Source organism: Salmo trutta, unplaced genomic scaffold, assembly GCF_901001165.1.
Source record: "Salmo trutta unplaced genomic scaffold, fSalTru1.1, whole genome shotgun sequence".
Classification (NCBI taxonomy): domain Eukaryota; kingdom Metazoa; phylum Chordata; class Actinopteri; order Salmoniformes; family Salmonidae; genus Salmo; species Salmo trutta.
Window position 1 is genome coordinate 122,760 of NW_021822751.1, and position 10,611 is coordinate 133,370.

The window sequence follows — 10,611 nt, forward strand, 5'->3', positions numbered from 1 at the left end:
TCTTAATTACAATGACAGCCTACCACGGGCCTAACTGGGACGATGCTGAGCCAATTGTGTGCCACCCTACGGGACTCCCAATCACAGCCAGTTGTGATACAGCCTGGATTCGAACCAGTGTCTGTAGCTATGCGTCTGGCACTGAGATACAGTGGCTTCGACCACTGCGCCACTCAGGAGATGCTTTGTGAATACAGGCCCAGGCCTTTAGCTGGTGTTAGTTAATAACAATGGGATTGCAGAGTCGTTCCTGGTTAGTTAACGTAGTCAGGAAATCCTCTGGGCCCTACTCATGATGACGACGCCCTAGACCTCACACACTGTACGTGGGTTCAGTGAGGACAGATCAGCCTATTGGGTATTAGCCTTTTGCATCATCAAGCTCTGATTAGTCTGAGAAACGCTGGGATAGATCACAAGCATATGAGTTTCTCCAGGACCTACGATCTAGAGGTTTTCCTGCACGGTGAGGTCACAGAATAAAACATCCACAAAAACAGAAAACCTTGTATCTTCACCATCTATATGTACACACATTGTAATGTCTCCATTAGTCCATAGCGCTAGTCCACAACGATACAGACATTCTGACAGAATATGTCGGGTCAACGAAAAGAGGAAGAGGGCAAAGGGGGGAGGGGTGCATGGAGGGGGGAGGGGGGGGGGGGTACCCCATCCCTTATAGTCCCCCTGGAGGTAAGAGCTGGTATGATGCATCCTTATGTCTGATTGGTGGTCGGTAGGTTGGTTGTCCTTATAGAACCTGAATAACTTACATTTTATACAGTCTGTCTGTGAGTCTGTCTGTTTCTCTGTCTGTCCACTCAAATGGGGCCAACAGTTCATGGTGAAACTCAATATTCCCTCCAAAAATAATTGCACCCAAACAAACGACCCATAATCCTCTCAGAGAGACTGCGAGAGGTCCAGTCCTCCACAGTCCCATAATCCTCGGGGGTTCCAGAAATGTCTGTCAGAATGCCAGACAGACCTGGCAACAATCTGGAATGTCCCGTTGTTCCGCAGCTGAGTCTGTTCTCTGGGGTGTTCTGATCTAGTCCTGTCCTGGCCTGAGAGGGCAGAGATAGAACGCTCTGGGAGGAACGTGTGTGTGTGTGTGTGTGTGTGTGTGTGTGTGTGTGTGTGTGTGTGTGTGTGTGTGTGTGTGTGTGTGTGTGTAAATCTGTGTAAATGTCACTTATTTTGACCCCGATTAGATCTATAATATGAATGGTTTAGTTAAGCAAGATGTTATCAACAAGACTTCTCCATGGGTGTTTTGGTAGGAACATGCTGAACTAAACTAAACTGTGCTGACCAACAGTGAAGTACGGTGGCTGCTGAGGGTCATACAGTACCACAGCGCTGAGCTTTCATATGGCACTCTATGCACTATACAGGGCTCTGGTCAAAAGTAGTGCACTATATAGGGAATAGGGCTCTGGTCTAAAGTAGTGCACTATATAGGGAATAGGGTTCTGGTCTAAAGTAGTGCACTATATAGGGAATAGGGTTCTGGTCTAAAGTAGTGCACAATATAGGGAATAGGGTTCTGGTCTAAAGTAGTGCACTAGATAGGGAATTGGGTCCCCATTTGGGCCACACTCACAAAGACATAGAGGACAAGTGAAGCTCTCAGTAGCAGTGGAGAACAAGAACACGAGATTTTGAAAATGGTGGGTAATTACCTCCAGCCAATGTGAAGCTACACCAATCCTATGTTTTAAATGATTGACGGGGGTGCTAGTGCACACTTCTAGAAAAGGGAGGAGAATCGGAGCACAGCCAGGGAGTTGTTGAGCGAAGGTAGTGTTTGGTTAGCGGTCGTACACATGGACACAGCTAGCAGGCCTGCTAGTTTTCCTTTAGCAGTAGTCCTCGTCAACTGTGATGTTCGTGGTCAACGAAGAGATTTCCTTGAGGTCCTGAACACAGTGGGGAATGTGGTCAATCCCGTGTGATCAGAATATGGTCACAGAAAAACCAACAGGAAAATGGTTCATATTTTCAGACCATCAAGTCTTCTGGACGTGCAGTCAACCAATCACTCAATCAACCAATCAATCAATCAATCAATCAACCAATCAATCAATCCATAGGATCTGGACCTGCAGTGCATTAACGGTCCCCTCCAGTAGGTGTGTTGACTCTTTCTACACCAGAACACTTTAGCAATCTATCAATCAACCAATCAATCAATCCATAGGCCGGGGATGGTCTTCCCCCGTTGGTCAGAAGTTGCTTTCTGCGCCCTCCTCTGGGCGTGCATAACTCTGTTCCCTCTCCTCCAGACAAATGTTCTCCATCAGAGTGCTGCAGTTGTTAGTGCCACCGTGTGGTGTGGAGGGACACTGCAGGGAGGCTTGAGTCTTTGCTTTATCCGTCCTGTTGTGGCAGAACCCCACCAATCTACTGCTCTCATTGGGGGTGATGGAGGTTGAGGCAGGGTTAGGATCTGGGTCGTAGTCGGGGTTGGGGGTTAACTGTGAGTCTTTAGGGTCGCTGCCGTTGTCTTGGACCCCGGCCAGGTTGCCGGTGACGATGCTGCCGCTCTTGACGTGCGCCGTGTGGCTGTATGTATGACGGTACTCTTCCTCGATGTCTTTACCCAGCTTCCACCTCTTCCACTTTTTCAACATCTCAGACTGGACCTGGAGAGAGACAAACAGATGGAGGGAGAGAGAAGGAGAGAGGAGGGAGGAAAAAAGGGAGAGAGAGAGAGAGAAAAAAAGGGAGAGAGAGAGAGAGAGAGAGAGCGAGAGAGAGAAAGAAAGAAAGAGAGAGAGAGATGAAGACAGACAATGATACGATTCTATAAGAGGGGGGAGACGAGAGAGAGGGGGAGAGGGAAAAGGGGATTCAGACTCACCTCTTTGTTGACGAAACAATACAAGATGGCCACCAGTAGGCCCTGTAGAGGGGGAGAGGTTAAGAACACCTTATCACCATGGTAACACACCTTAACACCACATTAGTTGCGTTTATTAGGATCCCCATTAGCTACTGCACATGTCTCAGCTACTCTTCCTGGGGTCTACATAAAAGACAAATACATGACAAAGTACAGAACAGTAATAGCAGTGGTAGAAAAAGTGTCCTATTGTCATCACCCAGTAAAATCCTACTTGAGTAAAAGTAAAAAGGTATTTGGTTTTAAATACACTTAAGTATCAAAAGAAAATGTAATTGCTAAAATATACTTATGTATCAAAAGTAAAAGTATAAATAATTTCAAATTCCTTATATTTAGCAAACCAGACGGCACCATTTTCTTGTTTTTTTAATTTTGCGAATAGCCAGGGTCACGCTCCAACATTCAGACATAATTTATAAACAAAACATTTGTGTTTAGTGAGTCCACCAGATCAGAGGCAGTAGGGATGACCAGGGATGTTCTCTTGATAAGTGTCTGAATTGGACCATTTTCCTGTCAGAATGTAATGAGTACTTTTGGGTGCCAGGGGAAATGTATGGAGTAAAAGTAAAAGTTGTCAAAAATATGAATAGTAAAGTAAATATACCAAAAAAACTACTTAAGTAGTACTCTAAAGTATTTTTACTTTAGTACTTTACACCAGTGATTAATAGACAAGAACAAGATAAGATGTTACATGAAATCCTAAATAAATAAAATGTAAAAATGTATAAGAAAAACACCAAGATATTATATTTACTCACTATTCGTATATACATGTTCCTATTCACATCACAGTCTTATTACTGCCCTATTTCCCCTCTATGACAGCATTACACCTTATCACCATGGTAATACAACATAACACCACATCACAGTCTTATTACTGCCCTATTTCCCCTCTATGACAGCGTTACACCTTATCACCATGGTAATACAACATAACACCACATCACAGTCTTATTACTGCCCTATTTCACCTCTATGACAGCGTTACACCTTATCACCATGGTAATACAACATAACACCACATCACAGTCTTATTACTGCCCTATTTCCCCTCTATGACAGTGTTACACCTTATCACCATGGTAATACAACATAACACCACATCACAGTCTTATTACTGCCCTATTTCACCTCTATGACAGCGTTACACCTTATCACCATGGTAATACAACATAACACCACATCACAGTCTTATTACTGCCCTATTTCCCCTCTATGACAGTGTTATACCTTATCACCATGGTAATACAACATAACACCACATTACAGTCTTAATAATGTCCTGTGGGCCCTGGCCAAATATAGTGCACTATATAGGGAAGAGGGTGCCATTTGGGACACATCCGATGATGCCCATACAGGAAGTGATGTAAGTTTGATCTTCTGACCTGGAAGGAGTTGAAGAGGAGGTCGTAGAAGAGGCGGATGAGACGCATTTTGGAACCTTTGGGGACGGACTCATCGATGACTAAGGTGAAGAGGATGGCGTGAATACCCAGCAGAGGGATGAGGGTCAGAGTGGATTTAGCCAGCCTGAGAGAGCGAGAGAGAGAGAGAGAGAGAGAGAGAGAGAAGGGTATGAGGGAGAGAGAGAAGGGGGGAGAGAGTATGAGGGAGAGAGAGAAGGGGGAGAAGGTGAGAGAGAGGGAGAGAGAAAGAGAAAAGGGAGGAGGGCGACAGAATGAAAAGGGGGAGGAGAAGGAGAGAGATGGAGAGGGCGAGAGATAGAGAGTTATCAAATTGAAAGAAGGAGGCAGAAGGTGCGAGAGGAAAAGTTGGGCTCATAAAAGGAGGATGTTACAGAGACCAACCACACAATAGACACACAACTTTATAACCTGTTAATTTATCAAGCACATGACTTTAGAAGGGAACATGGGATGGAGGGATTTGTAGTCCTCAACCACCTGAACTTGTAATCTGTGTATCTCATCTGATGGGCCTTGAGCTTCGACATCAGGATCTTTATAATCCGGATGAAGATAAAGAAATTCATCTGAGAAAGAGAACGAGAAAAAGACAAAAGGAGAAAGAAATTAAGCCCACCCTAAATATTAGCATAGCCAATTTCTTGTCTGTCTGTCTGTCTGTCTGTCTGTCTGTCTGTCTGTCTGTCTGTCTGTCTGTCTGTCTGTCTGTCTGTCTGTCTGTCTGTCTGTCTGTCTGTCTGTCTGTCTGTCTGTCTGTGTGTCTGTCTGTGTGTCTGTCTGTGTGTGTGTGATATAGGTAGGGTCTCCCAGAACTATAACTTCTCCTACTAACATACATGGTCACTGTAAAAATGATTCAGGCGCTAAGTAAATATTACCCCTCTAACCCTAACCCTAACCCTAACCCTAACCCTAACCCTCGACATCTATGATTTTAACATGAAAATGCAGGTTTCTGGTTTTACGTCAATATTTGACAACCTTAAAACTTCATTTTAATGTGTTCAAAAACATGACATTGAAAATGTAAATTCAATGTAATATACTGGGTCTAATTTAGCCAATTTTCACTCTAAACATAATAATTGTTTTTACAACAACTTGCCAAGTGGCTCTGTTTTTAGCGGATTGTGAGTAATTCAGCATTTCTAGACTTCATGATACTTTTTTTTACATTATAATTACTCAGTTAGTTGTACTATGAGGTGTAATGGTTCCTTCATGTTGGAGGGTAATTACTCAGTTAGTTGTACTATGAGGTGTAATGGTTCCTTCATGTTGGAGGGTAATTACTCAGTTAGTTGTACTATGAGGTGTAATGGTTCCTTCATGTTGGAGGGTAATTACTCAGTTAGTTGTACTATGAGGTGTAATGGTTCCTTCATGTTGGAGGGTAATTACTCAGTTAGTTGTGCTATGAGGTGTAATGGTTCCTTCATGTTGGAGGGTAATTACTCAGTTAGTTGTACTATGAGGTGTAATGGCTCCTTCATGTTGGAGGGTAATTACTCAGTTAGTTGTACTATGAGGTGTAATGGTTCCTTCATGTTGGAGGGTAATTACTCAGTTAGTTGTACTATGAGGTGTAATGGTTCCTTCATGTTGGAGGGTAATTACTCAGTTAGTTGTACTATGAGGTGTAATGGTTCCTTCATGCAGGAGGAACAAGCAGCATCTTACAGTGCTTGCAGTCCTACCTCCACTGACTGCTAGTGGAATGAGCGATGCGTTTAGCAATACCTGCTGAAGTGGCTTAAAAAAGTATATCTAATAAATAGTACCAATTTTGGAATTTAATAAATGAAGTTAAGATTTATGATTTATGCGGTATTATAGTTACTGGACTTAATATATCAGTGTTTGTGCATCATAATACCTCATGTTGAAATACTCTAGAGATCAATGGATAGAGTGGAAGAGAGAGAGGGGGGAAAGAGAGAGAGAAAGAGAGAGAGCGAGAGAGAAAAAGAGAGAGAGATGGGGAAGAGAGAGAGAAAGAGAGAGGGGGAGAGGGGGGAAGAGAGAGAGGGGGAAAGAGAGAGAGCGAGAGAGAGAGCGCGAGAGAGAGCGAGAGAGAGAGAGAGAGAGAGAGAGAGAGAGAGAGAGAGGTAAACTCACCAGGTAAGCTAACAGGATGGGAGAGCGTATAATCCACCAGTAACCCATGTTGATGTTCCTCTCCCAGCACCTAAACAACATCATCGTCATCATCACCACCATCATCATTATCGGCATCAACATTCCCACGTTCGCAGGAGACTGCATCCACGGTAAAGGCTCCATATGTCGGCTCAATCGGAAATGACCTTTTAGTGTTGAGAGCTCTATGATGTGGAGCCACATCTGATCTGATTATATCCCAGCCTCAATAAATCTACATACTCTGCATATGTAATGTTTTCCAAGTAGTGAGCTACAGAGAATGTGGTCTAACTCTAAGGAGAGAGGGAACAGTCTAAGGAGAGAGAGGGAACAGTCTAAGGAGAGAGAGGGAACAGTCTGAGGAGAGAGAGGGAACAGTCTAAGGAGAGAGAGGGAACAGTTGAAGGAGAGAGAGGGAACAGTCTGAGGAGAGAGAGGGAACAGTCTAAGGAGAGAGAGGGAACAGTCTAAGGAGAGAGAGAACAGTCTAAGGAGAGAGAGGGAACAGTCTAAGGAGAGAGAGGGAACAGTCTAAGGAGAGAGAGGGAACAGTCTAAAGGAGAGAGAGGGAGCAGTCTAAGGAGAGAGAGGGAACAGTCTAAGCAGAGAGAGGGAACAGTCTAAGGAGAGAGAGGAACAGTCTGAGGAGAGAGAGGGAACAGTCTGAGGAGAGAGAGGGAACAGTTAAAGGAGAGAGAGGGGAACAGTCTGAGGAGAGAGAGGGAAACAGTATGAGGAGAGAGAGGGAACAGTCTAAGGAGAGGGAGGGAAACAGTCTAAGGAGAGAGAGGGAACAGTCTAAGGAGAGAGAGGGAACAGTCTAAGGAGAGAGAGGGAACAGTCTAGGAGAGAGAGAACAGTCTAAGGAGAGAGAGGAACAGTCTAAGGAGAGAGAGGGACAGTCCTAAGGAGAGAGAGGGAACAGTCTAGGAGAGAGAGGGAACAGTCTAAGGAGAGAGAGGGAACAGTCTAAGGAGAGAGAGGGAACAGTCTAAGGAGAGAGAGGGAACAGTCTAAGGAGAGAGAGGGAACAGTCTGAGGAGAGAGAGGGAACAGTCTAAGGAGAGAGAGGGAACAGTCTAAAGGAGAGAGAGGGAACAGTTGAAGGAGAGAGAGGGAACAGTCTAAGGAGAGAGGGAACAGTCTAAGGAGAGAGAGGGAACAGTCTAAGGAGAGAGAGGGAACAGTTGAAGGAGAGAGAGGGAACAGTTGGAGGAGAGAGAGGGAACAGTTGAAGGAGAGAGAGAGAACAGTTGAAGGAGAGAGAGGGAACAGTCTGAGGAGAGAGAGAGAACAGTCTAAGGAGAGAGAGGGGACAGTCTGAGGAGAGAGAGAGAACAGTTGAAGGTGAGAGAGGGAACAGTCTGAGGAGAGAGAGGGGACAGTCTAAGGAGAGAGAGGGAACAGTCTAAGGAGAGAGAGGGAACAGTCTAAGGAGAGAGAGAGAACAGTTGAAGGAGAGAGAGAGAGAACAGTTGAAGGAGAGAGAGGGGGACAGTCCTAAGGGAGAAGAGAGGGAACAGTCTAAGGAGAGAGAGGGAACAGTCTAAGGAGAGAGAGAGAACAGTTGAAGGAGAGAGAGAGAGAACAGTTGAAGGAGAGAGAGGGAACAGTCTAAGGAGAGAGAGGGAACAGTCTAAGGAGAGAGAGGGAACAGTCTAAGGAGAGAGAGGGAACAGTTGAAGGAGAGAGAGGGAACAGTTGAAGGAGAGAGAGGGAACAGTTGAAGGAGAGAGAGAGAACAGTTGACAGAGAGAGAGAGAACAGTCTAAGGAGAGAGAGGAAACAGTTGGAGGAGAGAGAGAGGGAACAGTTGAAGGTGAGAGAGGAAACGTCTAAGGAGAGAGAGGGAACAGTCTGAGGAGAGAGAGGGAACAGTCTAAGGAGAGAGAGGGAACAGTCTAAGGAGAGAGAGGGAACAGTCTAAGGAGAGAGAGAGAACAGTTGAAGGAGAGAGAGAGAGAACAGTTGAAGGAGAGAGAGGGAACAGTCTGAGGAGAGAGAGGGAACAGTTGAAGGAGAGAGAGGGAACAGTCTAAGGAGAGAGAGGGAACAGTCTAAGGAGAGAGAGAGAACAGTTGAAGGAGAGAGAGAGAGAACAGTTGAAGGAGAGAGAGGGGACAGTCTAAGGAGAGAGAGGGAACAGTCTAAGGAGAGAGAGGGAACAGTCTAAGGAGAGAGAGAGAACAGTTGAAGGAGAGAGAGAGAGAACAGTTGAAGGAGAGAGAGGGAACAGTCTAAGGAGAGAGAGGGAACAGTCTAAGGAGAGAGAGGGAACAGTCTAAGGAGAGAGAGGGAACAGTTGAAGGAGAGAGAGGGAACAGTTGAAGGAGAGAGAGGGAACAGTTGAAGGAGAGAGAGAGAACAGTTGACAGAGAGAGAGAGAACAGTCTAAGGAGAGAGAGGAAACAGTTGGAGGAGAGAGAGAGGGAACAGTTGAAGGTGAGAGAGGAAACGTCTAAGGAGAGAGAGGGAACAGTCTGAGGAGAGAGAGGGAACAGTCTAAGGAGAGAGAGGGAACAGTTGAAGGAGAGAGAGGGGACAGTCTAAGGAGAGAGAGGGAACAGTTGAAGGAGAGAGAGGGAACAGTCTAAGGAGAGAGAGAGAACAGTCTAAGGAGAGAGAGGGAACAGTTGAAGGAGAGAGAGGGAACAGTTGGAGGAGAGAGAGAGAGGGAACAGTTGAAGGTGAGAGAGGGAACAGTCTAAGGAGAGAGAGGGAACAGTCTAAGGAGAGAGAGGGAACAGTTGAAGGTGAGAGAGGGAACAGTCTAAGGAGAGAGGGAACAGTTGGAGGAGAGAGAGGGAACAGTCTAAGGAGAGAGAGGGAACAGTTGAAGGAGAGAGAGAGGGAACAGTCTAAGGAGAGAGGGGGAACAGTCTAAGGAGAGAGAGAGGGAACAGTCTAAGGAGAGAGAGGGAACAGTTGAAGGTGAGAGAGGGAACAGTTGAAGGAGAGAGAGAGGGAACAGTCTAAGGAGAGAGAGAGGGAACAGTCTAAGGAGAGAGAGGGAACAGTTGAAGGTGAGAGAGGGAACAGTCTAAGGAGAGAGAGGGAACAGTCTAAGGAGAGAGAGGGGGAACAGTCTAAGGAGAGAGAGGGAACAGTTGAAGGAGAGAGAGGGAACAGTCTAAGGAGAGAGAGGGAACAGTCTAAGGAGAGAGAGGGAACAGTTGAAGGAGAGAGAGGGAACAGTTGAAGGAGAGAGAGGGAACAGTTGGAGGAGAGAGAGAGAGGGAACAGTTGAAGGTGAGAGAGGGAACAGTCTAAGGAGAGAGAGGAAACAGTCTAAGGAGAGAGAGGGAACAGTTGAAGGTGAGAGAGGGAACAGTCTAAGGAGAGAGGGAACAGTTGAAGGAGTGAGAGGGAACAGTCTAAGGAGAGAGAGGGAACAGTTGAAGGTGAGAGAGGGAACAGTCTAAGGAGAGAGAGAGGGAACGGTTGAAGGTGAGAGAGGGAACAGTCTAAGGAGAGAGAGGGAACAGTCTAAGGAGAGAGAAGGAACAGTTGAAGGTGAGAGAGGGAACAGTCTAAGGAGAGAGAGAGGGAACAGTTGAAGGAGAGAGAGGGAACAGTCTAAGGAGAGAGAGGGAACAGTCTAAGCAGAGAGAGGGAACAGTCTAAGGAGAGAGAGGGAACAGTCTAAGGAGAGAGAGGGAACAGTTGAAGGAGAGAGAGGGAACAGTCTAAGGAGAGAGAGGGAACAGTCTAAGGAGAGAGAGGAACAGTCTAAGCAGAGAGAGGGAACAGTTGAAGGAGAGAGAGGGAACAGTCTAAGGAGAGAGAGGGAACAGTCTAAGGAGAGAGGGAACAGTCTAAGGAGAGAGAGGGAACAGTCTGAGGAGAGAGAGGGAACAGTTGAAGGAGAGAGAGGGAACAGTCTAAGGAGAGAGAGGGAACAGTCTAAGCAGAGAGAGGGAACAGTCTGAGGAGAGAGAGGGAACAGTCTAAGGAGAGAGAGGGAACAGTCTGAGGAGAGAGAGGGAACAGTCTAAGGAGAGAGAGGGAACAGTCTAAGGTGAGAGAGGGAACAGTTGAAGGAGAGAGAGGGAACAGTTGAAGGAGAGAGAGGGAACAGTTGAAGGAGAGAGAGAGAACAGTTGAAGGAGAGAGAGG

The 10,611-nt window shown here is 46.0% G+C and overlaps 1 protein-coding gene across 1 annotated transcript in view; it reads right to left on the reverse strand.

The window, feature by feature from the left end:
- Nucleotides 1-662: 662 nt before the first annotated feature.
- LOC115184163 (glucagon receptor) overlaps nt 663-10,611 on the reverse strand; it is a 25,513-nt gene continuing 15,564 nt past the window's right edge. The window contains exons 10-14 of the mRNA XM_029745164.1: nt 6,472-6,541; nt 4,831-4,919; nt 4,312-4,456; nt 2,870-2,911; nt 663-2,651 (exon numbers count right to left, since the gene is read on the reverse strand). Of these exons, the coding sequence (XP_029601024.1) occupies nt 2,232-2,651; nt 2,870-2,911; nt 4,312-4,456; nt 4,831-4,919; nt 6,472-6,541 (766 nt within the window). The 3' untranslated portion in view covers nt 663-2,231. The remainder of the gene's footprint in view (nt 2,652-2,869; nt 2,912-4,311; nt 4,457-4,830; nt 4,920-6,471; nt 6,542-10,611) is intronic.